The sequence below is a fragment of the Trichosurus vulpecula genome, chromosome 9, assembly GCF_011100635.1.
Source record: "Trichosurus vulpecula isolate mTriVul1 chromosome 9, mTriVul1.pri, whole genome shotgun sequence".
In the NCBI taxonomy this organism is placed as follows: domain Eukaryota; kingdom Metazoa; phylum Chordata; class Mammalia; order Diprotodontia; family Phalangeridae; genus Trichosurus; species Trichosurus vulpecula.
The window spans coordinates 42,723,388-42,746,764 of NC_050581.1; the positions used below are offsets into that span (position 1 = coordinate 42,723,388).

At 37.3% G+C, this 23,377-nt stretch overlaps 1 protein-coding gene across 4 annotated transcripts; it reads left to right on the forward strand.

The window, feature by feature from the left end:
- Positions 1-226: 226 nt before the first annotated feature.
- On the forward strand, positions 227-23,305 carry CEP20 (centrosomal protein 20). 4 transcript variants are annotated; one of them, XM_036739324.1, is made up of 5 exons: positions 227-371; positions 2,006-2,203; positions 4,525-4,609; positions 8,759-8,900; positions 21,496-23,305. In XM_036739324.1, the coding sequence occupies exons 1-4, from the start codon at positions 344-346 to the stop codon at positions 8,856-8,858; spliced, it is 411 nt and encodes a 136-aa protein (XP_036595219.1). In that variant the 5' UTR covers positions 227-343; the 3' UTR covers positions 8,859-8,900; positions 21,496-23,305. The 4 variants fall into 4 exon arrangements, 3 of the variants coding, with proteins under 3 accessions (XP_036595219.1, XP_036595220.1, XP_036595221.1); XM_036739325.1 differs by lacking the exon at positions 21,496-23,305 and adding an exon at positions 14,277-14,436 and having other exon boundaries at positions 299-371; XR_005009157.1 differs by lacking the exon at positions 4,525-4,609 and having other exon boundaries at positions 234-371.
- Positions 23,306-23,377: the final 72 nt, after the last annotated feature.

The following is a 23,377-nucleotide window of genomic DNA, read 5'->3' on the forward strand; positions in this document are numbered from 1 at the left end:
AAATCAAGTTTCTAACGCCACAACTGAAAGCTGAGCCTGCGTAAACAAACACAACTAAGCCGCTTCTGCGGCATACACGCGTCTCTACGGCAGCTTAACAGGGTCAGAGGCCCCGCCCACGGCACCACCCAATTGGCCCATAGGGCCAACGCGTCTGCGCATCTCCACCAATACTCGGGACCGGTTTAAGGACGGGAGGGCGCACCGGACGTGATGCACTAGAGGCTGGAGACTCAGCGTGCGTTCAGGGGCCTCGGAAGGGCGGGGCGGCGCGCCGCGCAGGCGCGCTGCCGGTACTACGGCCTATCTTTTCTTTTCTCTTCTCTCGGGCGGCGGTTGGAAAATGGCGACTGTGGCGGAGCTTAAAGCAGGTAGCCGAGGACGTAGATGGAGCAGGGAGGCTGGCTTCGGGGCCGGACTGGGCTGGGGAGGGAATCGGGACGGAGAGGAGCGGGTGGGCGGCGGGAGCTGTGAGAGACGGGCTGTGGCCTGGAAGTGTTTTCCAGTGTGCTTTAATCCCCCCCGCCCCCCGTTAGATGGTAAGCGCCTTGAAGGCAGGGCCTTTGCTTTATTTGGCTACTTTCGGTATCTCCAGGGCTTGGCACGTAGTACACGCTTAATAAGTGATTGTTGATTAATTGGTCGGTCAGTAAGCATTGTGAGCGCCTGCTGTGTTGATACTTTTCCCGGAATCTGCTAGACCCTTGGGGGGAGGGGCACGTGCGATCCAAACATTTCTCAAATCTTTAAACCGTGTTCACAGCTTCCCTCAACATCTGATCTACAGAACTCCTCCGCTGCCCCCCAAATGACAATCTTTGCACGCCGCCAACCCTCATCCATGCCATCCACTGTGGGATCATGTAGGCTCGGAACGGGATCCCGCCCGGGGCATCCCTGGTGCAAAAACGGGTCCACCGAGGCAGCTCCATGAGTCACCTGTAGCTTGCCTTATAATAACAGCTAGCTTTCCTGTAGCACCTTAAGGTTTTCAAAAAGTGCTAAAATTCCATCTTCAGCAGGAAGGCTTTACTGATCCTTCATTCTAGGGTTATTTCCTCTTTATCCTAATTGGCTTACATCGCTCGGCATATATAGCTTATTTTTTGCTTATAGTTTCTATTGGACTGTGAGCATCTCGAGAGGAAAGACCGTCTTTTGCCTTTGTTTTCCCACAGTTTAGTAGTGTATTATTTTCATTTCTCTAGTGAGAAATTTTACTACATGATGTCTATGACCCTTTCCAACTCTTAGATTCCATAAATTTATAATTTGGTCTCTTTAGCTAGAGTAGAAGTTCTCTGAAGGAACCGTGCATTTTTTCAGCACTTCAGTGATGACTTATATGCAGCAGGTGAAGGAGAAATAAAATATAGCACGGGTCCTCTGTAAATACTTGCTAACTAATAATATGTGCATAGGCTGCTGGGGTTGCAGCTGTACTTACATAGATGATTGAGGGATTTAGCATCGGGTAGAAAATAAGTCATTTTAAAAGGCAGATGGCTTCACTGCTTCAATAACCATAGGGAGTATTTGGATTTGCCAAACTTTACAGGAAAATTTCTGAATGTGACTATGCTGTCAAGTATTCACTGCTTCACCATCTTCCCGAGCCCCTGCGTGTTTTGGTTTATTAACTAAAATAGAAACAAAAAAAGGTACTATATAGTTTTAAAATATGTTTTATTTCTGTATATCTTAAGAGTTACTATTGGAAAATGACTGGCAAGAGTTTAAAAACAGTAGGGAGAACTGGATTTGAGGGTACCTTAAACAGTTATCTGCTAAGTAGGTAGAAATGGGGAGGTGGGCTAGTGCTGGGTCCAGAGATTAGTGACAGCCCAAGGCTTAGTCTGAGGCTGTCATTCATTGCTTTGTTGATAGTGCTTTACAATTCATTTCCTTTAGTCTGTGTCCCAAGTTGCTCTATAAGAGTATATAAGAATGATCAATGTTTTCACTTGCAATTCTTGCACTAAAATATTATTATTTTATTTAATAGTTTTGAAGGATACGCTGGAAAAAAGGGGTGTACTGGGACACTTAAGAGCCAAGATCAGAGCAGAGGTTTTTAATGCATTAGATGATCAAGGTGAAAAACCTCCACCCCTGTCTCATGAAAACCTCCTAATTAATGAACTAATTCGGGAGTATTTGGAATTCAACAAATACAAGTATTCAGCATCTGTCCTTACAGCTGGTAAGTGTGGATTGTTTGTTAAGTGAATTGTTCTTCATTTTTTTGGAGTGTGATGTAGCTTGATGATCTAGTTTTGTCAACGAAAACATTTAGATAACTTGGGACTTGAAATAGTCTATTGATCTCTTTCGGAAGCCTAACCCAAGATTTCATAACTTTTACCAGCTCACTAGAAAACAACTTGATAAATGAAGTGCTCTTTTTAAAAAATTATTTATTTTTAACATTCTTTTTAAATTTTGAGTTCCAAATTCTCTCCCTCCCACCCCTGAGAAGGCAAGCAATTTGACATCAGTTATACTTGTGAAATCATGCAAAACATTTCCACATTAGCCATATCCCCCCCCCCCCCAAAAAAAAAGCAAAATATAAAGTGAGGAAAATTATGTTTGTGTTTGCACTCAGTTCATCAGTTCTCTCTCTGGAGATGGATAGAATTTTTTCATGAGTCCTTTGGAATTGTTTGGGATCATTATATTGATCAGAACATTCAAGTTTTTCACAGTTGATCATCATTACAACATTGCTGTTACTATACACAATGATCTCCTGATCCTACTTGTATCTTTTTGCAAAAGAAACTCTCTTAATACATGCATATTTTACTTTTTATTGACCAGTCAAATGCTTGGTTTTTAATCTCTGGAGAAGTCATATTCTTGCGATAATTAGGTATTTTCTTAGTCAATTTAGCTAAGTTAATCTTTTGTTTAGTGTTCCTGTTATCAGTACAGGTATTCTTGTGTCAAAGGTAGTTAAGAGTTCCCTGTCAGGATTAACTGGCTTGATAATATAGAACTTTAAAGATAGGAACATAATTAGAATATACCGAACATTAATTTTTAAAGCCATTGTAGTACAGGACCTGCAATGCTAGAAAATTCTCTTTGAGTTTTTTGGCCAAAGACCAGTCTGGCTAAGTTTAGGGAGGTTAATTACCAGTGAATTTTTCAGTCATAGAAATTCTTAAAGACCAGGTCTGAAATGGATTGTAAACTTTATAGGTGGAAGAAATAATCCATATGAAAAAATTACACATAGTTGAAATATGGTATGTATAATTTTAAAATTTCTGATGTGTAATTTAAAATTTGATCCAGGCTCTACTTTTCTCATCTCTGCTACACTAAGTAGGTAGTGTATTTTGAAGATCTTACATATTACACTTAAATTTTTCCACTAATGCTTTAGTTTACTGACATACATACATACATATATATATGTGTGTGTGTGTGTGTGTGTGTATGTATATATATATGTAAGATTTCTAAAGCCCTGCCAAGTAGAATAACATGACCGTTCTCACATTTGAGAGATCAAAGTGAAGCAAAAATTTTAATGAGAAAGGGCCGAACACAAAATACATCATTTTAAGGGGTGGGAGGCCATATTCTGTGATTATTTGTACCTATATTTAGACATTAGATTACCTTCATCATTTATTAGCTTTTAATTTTTGTTGAACATTCACTGTGTTCTAAGCTAGTGAATGAAATGAAGAAACTAAAAAATTTAAAGGCACTTAAAGAGCTTGATGGACAGCTAGGTGGTACAGTGGATAGAGAGCCAGGCAGAGTCAGGAAGACCTGAGTTCAAATGTGGCCTCAAACATTTACTAGCTGTGTGGCCCCTCTTTGCCCCAGTTTCCTTACCTGTAAAATGACCTGGAAAAGGAAATGGCAAACCATTCCACTATGTTTGTCAAAAAACCGCTATGGGGTGAGGAAAAGTCAGATACCTAACAAAAACGAGCTTGAAGTTAAGCTTAGGTGTAGTAATTCTCTATGGTTGTGGTTCAAGGCCATTCATCACCTTAAAATAGCACTCTTCAAAGATAAAAGGATACGTACCTATTGGGACAAGGACTTTGTCGATCTTTGAATCTGTTCCTTAAAGGTCAGTCTCACTGATTCAGAGTGGGCTTTGATGTCACCTTTTCTACTCATCTGATTATGAAGGAGGTGTTAACTATTTTAACACTATCTAACACTACATGATAATATTGTCTATCGTTGATGGGTTTTTCCCTGGTACTTAACCTAGGAGAAAATGCAACGTAGCAATGTCAGCAAAGTTGTATAATCTTAAGTTTAGATGTATTTCATATGTCTTTTAAAAATATTTTTGAAAGAATACCAGCTAGCCTCCAGATCTGATTTCTAATCTCTTGTTGATTGTCCTCTTAGAAAATTCAGTTGATTATATGGTATAGGGTGTTTACTTTCATAACTTTATAAAACATAAAAATGCCACTCTTTGCAGGATTATATTTGTGTTTTATGGTTCCTGAGGATTTCATAAAAATAGTCTTACTTTTTCAGAATCTGGTCAACCAGTAATGCCATTGGAGAGACAATTTCTCATTAAGGAATTAAATATATATGAAGACTCGAATGCAAAAACAGTGTAAGAAGTTTTTTTTTGTTTTCTTTTTTTTGTTTTCTTCATTCACATCCATATAGACAAGCAGTTTCCTAATGTTTGTTTCAGCTAACAGTAGTTTGTAAACCAAGAATTATGAAGTAGACAATTTTGAGCTCTTGTGGCAGAACAGATTTTCTTGAAAGGCAGCTTACAAAGCCAGATATTTTTGCAAATGCTTACTTAGGTCTGCTCCAGTAAACCCTAGCCAAGATTCTTGGGACCATTCAGTGGTTGCCTGGAGAAAAGCTCTCTGAATTTAAAGCCTGTATCTTATTGTTTATATATCCTCTACAATAGATACCTAGCAGTTTCTTGCACATGATAGGCATGAAATAAATATTTATAGCTGAATGAATGAAGGAAAAATGTTTGGAAAATCAATATGAAGGAAATTACTGATTTGTTTTCTTGGCCAGAAATAGTCCTTTGGTTAAGTCATGTTTATTCATAAATTTTCAAGGGGTTTTCTCTTAGCCTCTCCAAATAATTCATGTGCCAAGTATATGGGGCTTTAGAGTTCAGTACTAATTAATTATTTCATAACTAATGGCATAATACCTTATTATTTTACTTCATTGCTTAGTGGTAGGTACTGGCTTATCTCAGATACAGTACTATTTCTTTGCTGTTTGAAAAAAAATTCCTGTTTTTATTTTAATTGTTTCATATTGTGTGGAATATGGAAGTAAGGACAGTATAACTTTAAATAAGTGTTGTGTTTATTTTTTATAATTTAAACCTAGAATTATTTTAAAAATTAAAAGTGATTGCTGTGTGTAATATCTGAGGTAATGGATATTCCAAGAATTTATCTAGGGGGTTATGTTTAATAAAAGGTGAGTGGTTTGAAAGCTTTTTTTCCTAGTCTGTGACTATACTATCTAGCTTTTAAAATGTGTGACTTACACATTTCTAGTTTTGCCAGCTTCTTTTGTATGTATAACATATTGAAGATACTTTAAAGAGGCTTGTTTTATTTAACATGTGCGATGATCCTCTTTTAGGAAGGAATACCAAGCATATAATACAATAAAATCAAGAAAGTTTTGCCTTAAGTGAATAGCAAGTAATGAAAATGGAGACATTTATAATATTTAGTTTTAGAGCAAAAATAAGCGAAAGAACCCTTTTATCAAATCCATATTTTAAAAGTTGAATTTCTTTTTAGTAAATCAGGTTACGCAAAAAAATAAAATTTTCAGACCTACGTGAAGGAAGATTTGAGATATTTTTTAAAAAATTTCCCCAAACTAGCACAACTAGCAAAAAAATTGTTTTGTTTTTTTTTTTCCTTTTGAGTCAGTTAATTTAGGATGGCATCATATAATCAGAGCTAGAAGGGATCTTAGAAGTAATCTGGTACAGGGATTCTTAACCTTTCATGTTTCATGACCCCCTTTGGCACTGGTTTCTAGTGAAACTAATCGGCCCCTCCTCAGAATAAGATTTTTAAATGTATAAAATACGAAGGATGCTAATTATCTTGAAATACAATTATCAAAATATTTTTTTAAAAAGTTTATGCACTATAGATTAACAGCCTCCGATCTAATACAACAACCCTCACCCTGTGCCCACCCCCATTTTATAGATGAGGAAACTGAGATGCAGAAGGTGAAATTACTTGCCCAAAGTTATCCAGTTAATAAATTGCAGGGCTGGTAGAACCCAAATTCTATGGTCAAATGACCAAAGTGGAACCAATAGTTATAACAGAATGAAGAGAAAGTTATCTTCGCTCTACATGTTAAAGCTAAATGTTTTTCCTTGTTTTGAAAAAATAATATTTTTGTGCCGGACTCTAGTTGAAATTTTGACATACTGCACTGAAAATAAATCTGCCCCTCCAGGCTGATGTTGAATTTTTGGAATTAGTATTTTACTTGAGTAATACAGTTGTTTTAAGAGTAGCAGTTTAATAGATATTTGTTAAGGCCTAGACATAGTCCTTGCATTGAAAAACTATAGAATAACAGAAGTGGTAGAAAACTCAGATAATAGAATCCTAGATTTAGAGCTGAAAGTTGGCTTTAGGTGTTTAGGCAACTCACTCTTTACTGATGAGAAAATGAACCTGCTCAAGAACATATAGGTAGTAAGAGGCAAAGCTTTCAGATGCAGGTGTTCATGCCATTGTACAGCTGCCTCTTGTCAGTCCTTGTTCAGATCATGAAAACACACTATAACAGGGGCATGAAACTCAAGAAACTAAACCATACATAAGGACCTCTTTCAGGCCACATGTTGACTTAATTTTAAAATGTGACATTTTCTATGTTTTATTGTATTTTTTTTGTTAAATTTACATTTTAATCTGATTACATTTTGATGACATTTTAATCTGGTTTGGTCCATCCTACAGATTGTTTTGGGCCGCATACAGCTTGGGATCTATATATCCCCAACAAGTGGTCATTTAACCTTTGCTTGAAGACCTCTCTACCTTATCTGATACTATAGCCCATTGCAATTTTAGTTAGCTCTAATTGTTAGGAAAAGTTTTTATGCGAGGTAAAATCTCTGTAAAATACCCAGTTACCCCTAGCTCTGCTCTGTGAGTTCAAGCCAGATAAGTCTAATCCTTAGCAACTCTTTCACCTAATTGAACACAGTTACCGTATTTTTGGCAAGCCCTTTTTTTCCCAGACTAAACATCCTTAGTAACATCAATCCTGTATATGGCATTCTTTTAGGTCCCTCCCTTTTCCTGGTTACCCTCCTTTAAATATTCCTGCCTGTCAGTGCCCTAAAATATTGCACCCTAAACTGAACACAATTCCAGATGTGGTTTTCTTTGCTCTGGACATTTCACTTTTGTAATACAACCTAAAATTGCAATGGTTTTTATATCATACTGTTGACTCATTTTGTACTTGCAAATTCTTTTCACATGAACTATTTTCTAGCTGTTCCTTATCTATCCTGTTCTTGTGTGGTGGAGTTTTTAAACCCAAGTTTAGGACTTTACATTTATCACACTTAAATTTTTCCTTTTTATTTTCAGCTCATTGGTGCAATCTAGGGTTTTTTAGATCCTCTCAAATAGAAAAATTTGTATTTGATCTTAGAGGTGATAGGGAACTACTAGAGTTTAAAGTTAAGTAGGGAGAAACATAGCCTTTAGGAATATGACTTTGGCAGGTACGTGGAGTATGAATTGGAGAGAGCAAAGACTTGAGCAAAGACCAATTATGAAACTATTTCAGTAGTCCTGGCTAGAGATCTCCATTGTTTGAAATAATATGGTGGCTTTGTGAGTAGAGAGAAGGAGGTACATATGAGAGATGGTAAAATGGACAAGGCTCGGCAAATGCTTGTATGTGTGAGGTGAGGGAAAGTGAGCAGTTGAAAATGACTCCCAAGTTGTAAATCTGGGTGCCTGGAGGTATGCCAGTACCCTTGACCGTAAGGGAGAAGTTTTAAAAGGAGTGGTTGGGAGTTGGGGAGGGGGTGTCAAAGTGAGTTCTGTTTCAGACTTGGTTAGTTTCAGATGCCTATAGGATATCCTATTCTAAACGTACAAAGATAGTTGGTAACGTGGAATTTAGGATAGAGACTTGAACTAGATCCAGGAGTCATTAGGTAGAGATGATAAATCCATGGGAACTGCTGAGTCCACCAAGAAAGAGAACATGAAAGGGTCCAGTATAAAGTTTTAGGGTGTACTCCCAATTAAGGGGTATGCTATGGATGATGATCTGGCAAAGGAGACCAAGAAGGAAAAGTCAAACAGGAAAGAGAAGAGAGGACAATGCCACAAGAATCCAGAGGCCTGCGTTCAAGTCCTGATTTTGGCCTTTAGTTGTATGACCTTGAGTTGGTCACTCATCCCCAGTGGTCCTTTATTTCCTTATCTTCAACATGAAATAGTTGGATTTAGGTGGTCTCTAAGGTCCCTTTAAGCCCTTATTATTATGTGTTTGTTGATAACATGTTTTTGGAAGGTGTGTAGTAAAATAATAATGACTATCTTGGATTTAAAAGAAGTATCAGCAGTTAGTATTTATGTCAGAAAATGTTTTATAAGATTTTTGTAATCCTTTTTTTTAGAAATTACTTTTTTAAAAATGAATGTTTCATTTTAATACTTTATCTGCTGCCTTTATTTATTTTATTTTCTCTCTACCACAGACCTCTTTTATATGGAATTATATCTCATTTCTTACATGCGAATAAAGATGGCATCCAAACCACTTTCATAAAAGGATCTTCACTGCAGCTTCCAAGATGAAATTTTGGCAGGCAGCTCAATTGAAAAACACATGAAGTGCATGTAAGTTTTTTGAAAAACACATCTGTTACTGTAATTGAATGTTAATTTCTGTTTTGCTAATGTTACATTGTTTTTTCCTTGGAATATTTCTTTTTTTTTTTAAATCATTATTTAATACTTTTAGTTTTCAGCGTTAATTTTCACAAGAGTTTGAATTACAAATTTTCTCCCCATTTCTACCCTCCCCCCCCACTCCAAGATGGCATATATTCTGATTGCCCCATTCTCTAGTCAGCCTTCCCTTCTGTCACCCCACTCCCCACCCTCCCCTTTTCCCTTACTTTCTTGTAGGGCAAGATAGATGTTTATGCCCCATTGCCTGTATATCTTATTTCCTAGTTGCATGCAAAATTTTTTTTTTGAACATCATGCTTTTAGAACTTTGAGTTCCAAATTCTCTCCCCTCTTACCTTCCCACCCACCCTCCCTAAGAAGGCAAGCAGTTCAACGTAGGCCACATGCGTATCATTATGCAAAACCCTTCCACAGTACTCATGTTGTGAAAGATTATATTTTGCTCCTTCCTATCCCCCTTTATCCAGTTTTCTCCCTTGACCCTGTCCCTTTTCAAAAGTGCTTGCTTTTGATTACCTCCTCCGCCATCTGCCTTCCCTTCTATTGTCCCCTCTTTTTTAAATCTCCTTCCTCCTTCTTTCCTGTGGGGTAAGATACCCAATGGAGTGTATATGTTATTCCCTCCTCAGGTCAGTTCCGATGAGAGCAAGATTCCCTCACTCCCCCTCACCTGCCCCCTCTTCCCTCCCAACAGAACTGCTTTTTCTTGCCACTTTTATGCAAGATAATTTACCCCATTCTGTCTCTCCCTTTCTCCCTCTCTCAATATATTCCTCTCTCATCCCTTAATTTTATTTTATTTTTTTAGATATCATCCCTTCATCTTCAACTCACCCTGTGCCCTCTGTCTATATATATATATATATAATGTGTGTGTGTGTGTGTGTGTGTATGTATGTATATATATATGTGTATATATATGTATGTATGTATATTCCCTTCAGCTACCCTAATACTGAGGTTTCATGAATTATACACATCATCTTTCCATGTAGGAATGTAAACAAAACAGTTCAACTTTAGTAAGTCCTTTGTGATTTCTCATTTCTTTTTTGTGTCTTCATGCTTCTCTTGATTCTTGTGTTTGAAAGTCAAATTTTCTATTCAGCTCTGGTCTTTTCACTGAGAAAGCTTGAAAGTCCTCTATTTTATTGAAAATCCATATTTTGCCTTGCAGCATGATACTCAGTTTTGCTGGGTAGGTGATTCTTGGTTTTAATCCTAGCTCTGTTGACCTCCAGAATATCATATTCCAAGCCCTTCAATCCTTTAATGTAGAAGCTGCTAGATCTTGTGTTATCCTGATTGTGTTTCCACAATACACAAATTGTTTCTTTCTGGCTGCTTGCAGTGTTTTCTCCTTGATGTGGTAGCTCTGGAATTTGGTGACAATATTCCTAAGAGCTTTCTTTTTGGGATCTTTTTGAGGAGGCGATCTGTGGATTCTTTCAATTTCTATTTTGCCCTGTGGCTCTAGAATATCAGGGCAGTTCTCCTTGATAATTTCTTGAAAGATGGTATCTAGGCTCTTTTTTTGATCATGGCTTTCAGGTAGTCTAATAATTTTTAAATTATCTCTTCTGGATCTATTTTCCAGGTCAGTGGTTTTTCCAGTGAGATATTTCACATTGTCTTCCATTTTTTCATTCCTTTGTTTCTGTTTTATAATATTTTGATTTCTCACAAAGTCACTAGCTTCCATTTGCTCCGGTCTAATTTTTAAGGTAGTATTTTCTTCAGTGGTCTTCTGGACCTCCTTTTCCATTTGGGTAATTCTGCCTTTGAAGGCATTCTTCTCCTCATTGGCTTTTTGGAGCTCTTTTGTCATTTGAGTTAGTCTATTTTTTAAGGTGTTATTTTCTTCAGTATTTTTTTTGGCTCTCCTTTAGCAAGTCATTGACTTGTTTTTCATGGTTTTCTCATATCACTCTCATTTCTCTTCCCAGTTTTTCCTCTACTTCTCTAACTTGCTTTTCCAAATCCTTTTTGAGCTCTTCCATAGCCTGAGACCAGGTCATGTTTTTCTTGGAGGCTTTTGATGTAGGCTTTTTGACTTAGTTGACTTCTTCTGGCTGTATGTTTTGGTCTTCTTTGTCACCAAAGAAAGATTCTAAAGTCTGAGTCTGAATCTGAGACTGTTTTTGCTGCCTGTTCATGTTCCCAGCCTTGACCCTCGAGTTTTTCGTGGGGATATGACTGCTTGTAGAGTAGAGAGTACTTTGTCCCAAGCTTGAGGGTCTGTGCTGTTGTTTTCAGAGCTATTTCTATACAACAAGCTCTGCCACATCAGTGCTCCTCCTCCCCCAAGAACTGCCAACCTGGACCTGACTCAGATCTTAAGCAGGCTCTGCACTCCTGCTCTGATCTGCCACTTAATTCCTCCCATCAGGTGGTTCTGGGGCCAGAAGCAACTGCAGCTGTAGTTCTGTAGCTGCACTACCTCCACTGCCCCCAGGGGAAGTGGCCGAACTGCGAACTCCTTTCACTCTGTCCCAGCAGGTTTTCTCACTCACCTTCTCTGTTGTCTTTGGAGTTTGTGGGTTGAGAAGTCTGGTACCTGCCACAGCTCACTGATTCAGGGAGCTAGGGCCTGTGCTGCCCGGCTCCTGGTCTGGTTGGTCCTGGCCCGGCCCATGCTGGGCTCTGCTCTGCTCCCAGCTCTGAGGGATAGACCTTACCTAGTGACCATCTAGGCTGTCCTGGGCTGGAGGCCTGCTTTCCTCTGCTATTTCGTAGGTTCTGCAGTTCTAGAATTTGTTCAGAGACATTTTTTATAGGTGTTTGGAGGGTCCAGGGGGAGAACTTTAGTTGTGTCCCTGCTTTCTAGTTGCCATCTTGGCTCCACCACCACCCCCCTTGGAATATTTCATTATGAAAATAAATTTATTTAATTTTGTACCAGATATTGTTGCACTGTGGTATTAATTTATACCTCCCAGCCCCAACATGCTATACTGAGGGAATCCCAAGGAGAAAATGATCATGAACAAAAATCTGAGATTCAAATTGATCTTTCTTCTCAGAAGTAAGAGTTCCTGATGAAAGCTTTATTGTAGACTGAATTCTAGTATATTTAAGAGAATCACAGAATTTTAAAGTTGAAAGGTACTTCTGTAGCCCTATAACCTAACTTGGAAAGAAATGCCTTGCAACTCCCTGACAAGTGGTATCCAGCCTCTGCTTGAAAACACCCAAATGGGGGTTGGGGGTGGGGCACAGGGAGAAAAGTACGTAATTCCCTGAGTCTCAGAACAGCCTATTCTACTCACAAATGACATTTTACTGATCAGGCCTAAATTTGCCTCTGCAGTTCCCACTCATTATTCTTGGTTCTGTCATCTGGTGCCAAACAGAGCAAGTCAGATCCCCCTTCCATATGACAGTACTTCAGATCCTTGAAGACAGCTAGCAGGTCTCTTCTCTTCAGGCTAAACATCCCCACTTCTTTCTGTTGATCCTCATATGACATGGACTCAAAACCCCTTACTATTCTGGTTGCCTTTCCTTGGATTTCCTCCAAGATAATTTATTACTGTCATCCCTAAATGTGCCAGATGTATTCTTACTGGGACAGAACACAGCAGTGGCCTTATCTCTTTATTCCTGGAAGCTAAACCTCCCTTCATGTGGCCCAAGATTACATTAGCTTTTTTAGCTGCCACAGCACTGCCATATCACATTGAACAGGCTGTTGGAAAAAGAGAATATTTTATCATAGAGGAATGTTTCAATTTTAAAAGCAAGTTCAATTGTATGAGCCATTTATGTTACTTTTTGACATCTTAAGTTCCTAACTCCTGGAGCTATTTATTATTTTACAGATAATTTATGCCAACTAACAGAAATCTAACTGTGTATATAAAAGGTAATGTAAGCAGTAAACATAGGTTTTCTTTCCCTTTGGGGTGGCATGAGGTGAGGAGGGTTGTTTAGAATTCCTTTAAAGTCCCTGGTTTGTTTGGGTTTTGTTTTGTTTATTTTTTATTTATTTATTTTTTTCAGAGGCGGGGACAGCAGGGCAATTGGAGTCAAGTGACTTGCCCGAGGTCACACAGCTAGTAAGTGTGTCAAGTGTCTGAGGCCAGATTTGAACTCAGGTCCTCCTGACTCCAGGGCTGGTGGTCTACTCACTGTGCCACCTAGCTGCCCCCTGTTTTGTTTTTATTAAAGGCAGATTGCCATTTAATCATGCCTTCCGCATTCTGTACTTGGAAATTATAAGATTTTATATTTATTTATCCTATTGAATTTCACCTTAATAGATTTAGCCCCAGTGTTCTAATCTATCAATTTTGGAGAGATCTTGGTTGTCATCCAGCTATCCCTCCTCTAATTTTGTGTCACTGCAGATTTGATGAACATGTCATTTATGCCTTTATCCAAGCCATTTGTAGTGCCCGGCACAGATATCTGGGACACAACACTTGCTGATCTACTTTTTTAATAATAAATTCTATCAAAAAGAAAATAAAATTAGTTTGACATGACTTACTCTTGATAAACCTATATTGGCTTTTTTGTAATGAAGCCTTCCTTTTCTGGGTGTTCACTAGCTATCTCTCTAATCCATTAAAGTATTTTCTTAGGAATTAATAAAAAGTAGCTTTTTGACATTAATTGCTCTCTGTCCCAACCTTCATGTAAAAATAAGGGAAGAAGATGCTAAGTAAATATGAATAGACTGCTCTTTCCAGGGGATATAGTGGGGGATGGATTCTAACGTATCTAATTGGATACAGCATTTATTGATAAATGTTTCCACTTCATTTCAAAGCTTTCCCTTTTTTAGTGATCTTTTGATTTTTCTAACAAGGAGAAAAACCTTAATTAGACTTTTTTTAGTACCTTGAGGCTTCTTATATCCAGTCAAGGAAAGCTGCTCATCTCCCTATTAAATGTTATGCCCCAAAGCTGGGACTTAGGGTAGCAAGAGAAAATTGAATCCATGATTGGCTTAGAGCAAATGTTGACTATTCACAGTCCCACCTAGATTTCTCATACTGCTTACTTGACTTTGAATGAACACTTAGGTAAATTGTTACTACCATTTGAATTTTTGTAAATTAACATTCACCTGCTGGCATTGTTAATATTTACACTAACAATGACAGTTCACATTTAAATATGGCTAAACAAAATGGAAGTACCTTAATCAACTTTGGGATCTCTGGGTTATAAGTCATTTTCCTATGAAGCTTGTAGTGGGTTTTCCTGGTCATTTTTTAAGAAAAACATCCTTTTGAGAAAGTTTTCCTGTAAATATTTAATGTTGTTGGCTATATGATACATTTTGTTAATTAGATAAATCACTATCAAGAAAATTGGAGGGAGGCAGAGCCAAGATGGTGGAATAAAAGCAAATTTCCAGCCCGAGACAACCTGAAAGGTCTGTTGCACAAGTCTGAGAGAAGAATGCAGTTCAGCATGGGTCACGCTGGCACAGACAGGGCTGGAACCAACCTCAGGGCACTGAATCACTGGCAGCTGTGGCAGTTTCCAGACTTCTCAACCCACAAATGCCAAAGACAACTTAGAAGGTCAGTAGGAAAGGTCTGTGGGACCTGGGTAAGAGAGAGGAGCACAGTCCAGCCTTAGCCCCAGCCACAGGGTGGCAGCAGCAGTTGTTGTTTCTATAACTCTCAGCCCACAGACAGTGGGGGGATTGAGCAGCTGATTGCAGGGATCTTTTTGCTGGTCCTGAGGCAGGATTCTCTTGCTTTGCCTGTGCTTGTATCTGGATTGCAGTCCTAGGTGGCAGTCCTGGAGCAAGGACAAGTGGTGGCGTGGTGGAGCTTGTAGCAGCAGTGGAGAGGGAATCCTCCTCATAGTTTCCAGGCAGAAAAGATTACTTGTTGTCACTCACAGACCAGAGCACAGATCAGGTGAGGAGTAAACACCTCTCCTTTGATCATACAGCCTTGGAAGAAATGAAAATTTACAGGTCCCCTGGAGTATCTCTGAAAAAAACTGCACAAAACTCCTGAAGCTTGGGGCAGTGCTCCCTCCACACTAGAAGCAGAAACCTACCTTCACAAAGAGCTAAAAAGTCAAGTACTTGGCTGGGAAAATGAGCAAATAGCGGGGGGGGGGGGGGGGGGGGCAGAGAGCATGGCATGGGCTCAGACTATAGAATCTTACTTTTGTGACAAGGAAGATCAAAACACAACCGAAGTATCAAAAGTCAAAGCTTCTACATCCAGAGCCTCCAAGAAAAATGTGAATTGGCAGTAAGCCATGAAGATCTCAAAAAGGATTTTTTTAAATTTAAATTTATTTATTTAACATATTTAGTTTTCAGCATTGATTTTCACAAGAGTTTGAATTACAAATTTTCTCCCCCTTTCTACCCTCCCCCCCACTCCAAGATAGCATATATTCTGGTTGTCCTGTTCCCCAGTCAGCCCTCCCCTCTGTCACCCCACTCCCCTCCCCTTTTCCCTTCCTTTCTTGTAGGGCAAGATAAATTTCTACGCCCCATTGCCTGTGTATCTTATTTTCTAGTTGCATGCAAAAACTTTTTTTTTTGTTTTTGAACATCTGTTTTTAAAACTTTGAGTTCCAAATTCTCTCCCCTCTTCTCTTCCCACCCACCCTCCCTAAGAAGTCAAGCAATTCAACATAGGCCACATGTGTATCATTATGTATAACCCTTCCACAATACTTATGTTGTGAAAGACTAACTATATTTTGCTCCTTCCCAACCCATCTCCCTTTATTGAATTTTCTCCCTTGACCCTGTCCCCTTTAGATAGTGTTTGTTTTTGACTACCTCCACCCCCATCTGCCCTCCCCTCCATCATTCCCCCCCTTTTTTTTTATCTTCCCTCTTCTTTCCTGTGGGGTAAGATACCCAATTGGGTATGTATGGTATTCCCTCCTCAGGCCAAATGTGATGAGAGCAAGGTTCACTCATTCCCCCGTCATCTGCCCTCTCCCCTCCTCCCACAGGACTGCTTCCTCTTGCCACCTTCAAAAAGGATTTTGAAAATCAAGTAAGAGAAGTGGAGGAAAAATTTCAAAGAGAAATGAGAGTGGTGCAAGAAAATCATGAAAAAAAAAAGTCAACTGCTTGCTAAGAGATCCAAAAAAAGCTGAAGAAAATAACACCTTAAAAAATAGACTAACTCAAATGGCAAAAGAGGTCCGAAAAAGTCAACGAGAAGAATGCCTTAAAAATCAGAATTGGCCAAATGCGAAAGGAGGTAGAAAAGCTCACTGAAGAAAATAATGACTTAAAATTGGAATGGAGCAAATGGAAGCTAATGCCTTTATGAGAAATCAAGAAATTATAAAACTAAACCAGAAGGATGAGAAAATAGAAGACAATGTGAAATATCTCACTGGAAAAACAACTGACTTGGAAAATGGATCCAGGAGAGAGAATTTAAAAATTGATGGACTATCTGAAAGCTGTGATCAAAAAAAAAAAAAAAAAAAGAGCCTAGCCATCATCTTTCAAGAAATTATCAAAGAAAACTGCCCTGATATTCTAGAACCAGGGGGGAAAATGGATATTGAAAGAATCCACAGTTCACCTCCTGAAAGAGGTCCCAAAAGGAAAACTTCTAGGAATATTATAGCCAAGTTTCAGATTTCCCAGGTCAAAGAGAAAATACTGCAAGCAGCCAAGGAGGAACAATTTAAGTATTGTGGAAACAATTAGGATAACGCAAGATTTAGCAGCATCTACATTAAAGGATTGGAGGGCTTGAAATATGATATTCTGGAGGTCAAAAGGCCTAAGATTAAAACCAAGAATCACCTACACAGCGAAACTCAGTATAATCCATGAGGGGGGAAAATTGACATTCAGTGAGATAGAGGAATTTCATGCATTCTTGAGAAAAGACCAGAGCTAAATAGAAAATTTGACTTTCAAATACAAGACTGGAGAGAAGCATGAAAAGATAAACAGGAAAAAGAAGTCACAAGGGACTTACTATAGTTTAATATATATATATATATATATATATATATATATATATACATACACAGACAGAGGGCACAGGTTTGAGTTGAATATGAAGGGATAATGTCTAAAAAATAATATTAAAGGGTAAGAGAGGAATGTACTGGGAGAAAGAGAAGAGGAGAGGTAGAATAGGGTAAACCGTTTCACATGCAAGAAGCAAGAAAAAGCAGAGGGGAAGAGGGGAAGGTGAGAGGGAATGAGTAAACCTTACTTTCCTAAGAAGTGGCTGAAAGAGGGAATAACATACACAGTTGGATATAGAAATCTATCTTACCCTACAAGAAAGTAGAGGGGAAGGGAGAGCAGACTGGGGGAGGAGGTAATCAGAAGCTTTTGAGGTGGGACAGGGTGGAAGGAAAGAATAGAATAAACGGGAGGTGGGATAGGATGGAGGAAAATATAGTTAAGTCTTTCACAACATGACTATTATGGAAATATTGTGCATAACTCCACATGTATAATCTATATTGTATTGCTTGCCTTCTCAATGTGGGGGTTTCGTGAGGGAGGAAGGGAGAGAATTTGAAACTCGAGTTTTAAAAAGGAGTGTTAAAAATTGTGTTTACATGTAACTGGGGAAATGAGATATACAGGCAGTGGGTTATAGAAATCTGTCTTACCCTACAGGAAAATAGAAGGGGAAGGGGATAAGAGAAGGTGGGGGAGGGTGAAAGAAGGGAGAGCAGATTTGAAGAAGTAGTAGTCAGAAGCAAAACACTTTTGAGGAGGGACAGGATAAAAGGAGAGAGAGTAGAATAAACGGGTAGGGGGAATAGGTTAGAGGGGAAATACGGTTAGCAATAGTAACTGTGAAAAAAAATTTGAAGCAAGTTTCTCTGATAAGTTCTCTGACATACAGAGAATTGTGTCAAATTTATAAAAATGAGCCATTCCCCAACTGATAAATGATCAAAAGATATTAACAGTTTACAGATGAAGTAATCAAAGTTATCTGTAGCTGTATGAAAAAATATTCTAACTCTATTGATGAGAGAAATGCAAATTAAAACAATTCCAAGGTACTACCTCATACCTATTGGAATGGCATATAGGACAGAAAAGGAGAAAGACAAATGTTGGAGGGGATGTGCGAAAGATGAGACATTAATGTATGTACTGTTTGAGCTTTGAACTGATTAAACCATTCTACAGAGCAAATTGGAACTATGCCCAAAGGGCTATGAAACCATGCATACTTTTTACATAGCAATATCACTACTAGGTCTGTATCTCAAGAGAGATAAAAAAGGAAAAGGACCTAAATGTACAAAAATAATTATAGCAGCTCTTTTCTGAGGGTGAAGAATTAGAAATTGAGGGGATGCCAATCGGGGAATCGCTGAACAAGTTGTGGTATGTAATTATGATGGAATACTATTGTGCTGTAAAAAGTGATGAGCAGGATGCTCTTAGACCTAGAAAGACTTACATGGGTTGATGCAAAGTGAAATGTACTGGGTATTATACAGTAACAGCAATATTGTAAGATAATCAGTTGTGAATGACTTTGCTATTCTCAGCAATACAATGATCCATGACAACTCTGAAGGACTTAGGATGAAAAATGCCATCCATCCCCAGAGAAAGAACTGGTGGTGTCTGAATACAGATTGAAGCATATTTTTTTTAACTTTATTTAATATTCTTCAGTTTTTTTCCATCTATGTTTTCTTTTATAACATGACTGTTATGGATAGGTTTTGAAGAGAGGTGTGTGTGTTTGTGGTCCTGGGCAAGTGGTTAACCTCTGTAAAATAATGGAGTTGAACCAGATTATCTCCAAGCGCCAGTTCAGCTTTACTAGTCTGCCTTTGTCTTAATTAGGAAACCTAAAGAAACTTCCTTCACCTTACCCCACCCCAAAGGCAAAGAAAATCTAAGTTTATGGCTTATATACCTTTTATTTACACAGTTAGATTTTGTTAGTTGGTATGAAGTATCTGTAAGATAATAGCTCCAGGAGTTGGAATTTAAGATGTCAACAAGTAATATAAAGGGGCTCATACAACTGAACTTGCTTTTATTTATTTATGTATTTATTTTAAATAGTATTTTATTTTTTTCCCCAGTTACAATGTCAGGAAAATTTTAGCATTCATTTTTACAAGATTTTGAGTTCCAAATTTTTCTCCTTCCCTTCCCCTCTTCTGAAAATGTCAGGTAGTTTGATATAGTTTATACATGTGCTATCATGTAAAAATATTTCCACATTAGTCATAGTTGTGAAAGAAGAAACAGATCAAAGGGAAAAAAATCCCACAATAAAGAATAAAGCCAGTGGAAAAACTATGCTTTGATAGAGTTCATCAGTTCTTTATCTGGATATGGGAATCATTTTCCTTCATAGTTGATCATCACACAATGTTGCTGATACCATATACAATGTTTTCCTGGTTCTGCTTATTTCACTTTGCATCAGACCATACAAGTCTTTCTAGGTTTTTCTGAAATGAGCCTGTTCATCATTTCTTGTTGCACAGTAGTATTCCATTGCATTCATATACCACAGCTTGCTTAGCCATTTCCCAGTTGATGGGCATCCCCTCGATTTCCAAATCTCTTCCACCACAAAAAGGGCAGCTATAAATAGTTTTGTACATGTAGGTCCTTTTCCCTTTTTTGTGATCTCTTTGGAATACAGACCCAGTAGTGATATTGCTGAATCAAAAGGTATGCAGTCTGGTTGCCCTTTGGACATAATTCCAAATTGCTCTCCAGAATGGCTGAATCAGTTCACAACTCCACCAACAGTGGCCCAGTTTCCCCACATCCTCTCTAACATTTGTCATTTTCCTTTTTTGTCATGTTAGCCAACCTGATAGGTTTGAGGTAGTACCTCAGAATTGTTTTAATAAATATTTTTCTAGTCAAAAGTGTTTTAGAGGACTGCTTCATATGCCTATAGATAGCTTTGATTTCTTCATCTGAAAATTGCCAGTTCCTATTCTTATAAATTTGAATAAGTTCTCTATATATTTGAGAAATGAAGCCTTTATCAGAGATTCTTGCTGTAGAGATTGTTTGCCAGCTTTCTACTTCCTTTTAATCTTGGTTGCATTGGTTTTGTACAAAAGCCTTTTAATTTAATATAATCAAAATGATTATATTAAAAAGTAAAACACTTTTTGTAATACTTTCTGTCTCTTCTTTGGTTTTGATTACTTCTCTCCACCCCCCATGGCATAGGGAGACTATTCCTTGCTCCTCTGTTTTGCTTATGGTGTCACCCTTTATGTCTAGATCATGTACCCATTTTGACCTTATCTTCATATGAACTTGCATTTAAAATTGAAAAATTCCTTTATGATAAATTATACCCTTTTTATAAGTCTGTTCTAAGTTTACATCTATTTCTGTTCATTTTCCTCATTCTCCCACCAAAAATGAGCACTTACTTGTTTAGTGTCCTTATTTTATCCTATTATTCAAAACTCACTGCATTTCAAGATACCTTTCAGTAAAATTAGATGTTTAACTACAAGTCCACCCATAATCCTCTACATTTTACCACTATTAAAATAGTCACACTTTGTATTTATCATAAGAGAAAATAAGAAGTGGATAAAATACTCAATATTGCTGTAAGAATTCTCTCTTTTTAATTTTTACGGCATACTTGTCATATATCCTATACTTCCTGGAAACTAAGTGATTTTTATTCATATTTTACTATAACTTATGGAAATTCTCAGTGAATGAATATACAAAGTCATTTTTAAGGATAATAGTATGAGAACTACCAGGTAAATTCTCTTCCTACCACAAGAGGGTGCTCTGGAAGCAGAAATTTTTTTTAAACAAGAATCTTTTTTTCAGGGAGAAACTGTGGCATTACAGAATACTGATTAAAAATGCTATCACATAAAACTTGTGAGATTTCTGTTTCTTTATTAGAGTGTAAAGTGATTTCAGTTCTCTTCATATAGGTTTACTTGCCAAGTATAGTTTTTTTTTTGCCTTAAAATGAGTTGTTTAAAATTGTGATAGTGTAAATTCCTACTACTCTTTAATAGTATGTGCAAAAATTATGTTAAAATGTAATTACCAAAAGGAGGATACAGTCCTTTTCTTTTTGTGCCAAACTATACAAAGTTCTCATTCTTAAAAACTTGAAAGGTCTGATTTCATTAAGTGGGTTCTCACTCCGCAGTTACTAATCATAGCTCCTCCTTGCCTTCATTGGTCGTTTCATGATTTGCTGCAGCCACAAATTCATCTCCTAGTGCCCAACCTTCTGATAATAAACTCCAAATTTAACCAGACTGATCCTTGAGCAGTTATCTGTTGCTAGACCCTTTTTAGATTAACATTACATATCAGAGTTAGTAATTCAAACTCATAGCCTTCAAGAATCTTGGGTCGCTGACTTCCGTATGATGAGGTGGTATCTGAAGAAAATTCCTTCAGAAGTTTTCTTTCTTTCAGAAGCCAAGGAAAATTCTCATTAAATGGAAGAAGAGATTTTGGTAATAGTAAAATTTATTTAGAACTGACTTGCCAGTTTTGATTCTGTATAAATGTTAATTTTGTATGTATTTGAAATTTCAGGTGGTCATTTAGAAAAGTGGAGGTTAACGGGCACTAATGCAGAAGATCATCATGTTTCTCAAGCTGTGAAGAAATAGCTTTCATTTGGTGCAAATATACATTTTTAATTTCTATATGTATATAGGAAATTGGTATTTATTGTGATATAACAATATATAAATAATATATATGTACGTTGTAGAAATGTTAGTTTTTGGAACATAATTAGCTATCTCATGTTTTTCTACATTTGTGAATAAAGGTTAACTTTGTCATCTAGCTTGCTGAATTTGATTTGAGGAAGATAAGCATTTTGTTTTTAGGCAGTATTTTAGGAGACTACAAACTAGTACAAAGTGAAAATGCTTTCATTTACTATAAAATTCCCCTCTTTGCCTTCCTTGTCCCTACTGGGAAACAGGGCTGAACATAGCTGTATGTTTTTCAACATACTTCATTTGCTGTATTTCTTTGTCCAACTAAAATTATGTAGCATAGCAAAACTACTTCAAAATACCTAAATTTGCATATATGAATGTATAGGGAACAAAATTAAAAAGCGAAGGTAATAAAAATAATATTAAAACTGGAGAAACTATGATTAATCAGTAGTTTGTGAAATGTAAGGTGATTTTCCAAGAAGCTGTTTTTTCAGCTTTTAATAGTTCAGGTTTTTAAAATTGCCTTAGAATATGAATTTTTAATTTCTCAGTAATCTCTTACCTTAGAAAAGTTTATGCTTTTTCGGGAAGGGTTAATTTAGAGGTTGGAAGAAGAATTAGCTCTTTAAATTTCCATCAAGTCAAACAAAGGGCCCACTTTGTAGTATGGACTTGTGAAATTGCAGGCATGAAGGGACAGGCTTTGAATTAAAATACCAGAATGTGTCTACCTGTTAGAAAGATGGTATTGTTTAGCTTTTATAGAGTCCTCAATTGTATAGTTAAAGGATGAAATACTAAAATGCCTACCCCATACTCACATCTGGGAGTCTTCATTAAAATTTATTTTGGCTTCACAATAGGACGTAGTATGAAATTTTCTTGCAAAGTTAGGTCTTCTAAAATTTGCTTTCTCCCACATTCATTAGTTACATGTATAATGTGGAGTTAATATTTTCCCAGTTGCTGTGGGATGTATCTGATTGCTACAAAGTATGGTGCCTTACTGGCAGAATGCAATATAATAGAAGTTAAATTTTAAAAGGTATCTAGAAAAATTTTAGCCTAAGTGGAGACCCTTGTTTCTTAATGTTAGGGGCTATTTCCAGTTGAAAATACTTTGTACTGATTTTATATTTGATGGTAATAGGTAATGTTTAGCATTTGGGGATTAACAGATCAAAAGTGTCACCAGAATACAAAAGATTTTTAAAGTGCTACCGTAAGTCATAAGATTTTAAATACATCAGTCTACTGTACAGTAAAGAATTTAAGTAGAGTTGATTGAATAACACTACATAAAAACGCAAGAGAACTAGTTACTAATTTAAAATTAAATTTGTACTATGTGATTACAGTTATGAGTTCCATTGTATTGTATGTGGGAGTATAAATGTCTGGATTCTCCCCAGATTAACTTCAGGCTTCAAGGATGTTGGCAGTGAACGTTGAATTTACCTCAGGAATTGGAATCATATAGGACCAAAGGCAGTCAAAATTGAGTACTGTAATTTTGGATGCAGATGTCAAAACATCAAAATGGAAGCTAAATAGAATCATGTCATATATAGACCCTAGTGCTTTCAGATGCAATGTTACCTGTAACGATTTTTATACTACAATGACTTTGATAATTTAAGTGTATCTTTCAATAAATGAGGTTAAAGCACTTTTTTGTAATTTTTGTGTCAGCTTTGTTTAAAAAGACATTTGGGTGACCGTTCTCATGTGAAGTTATACGC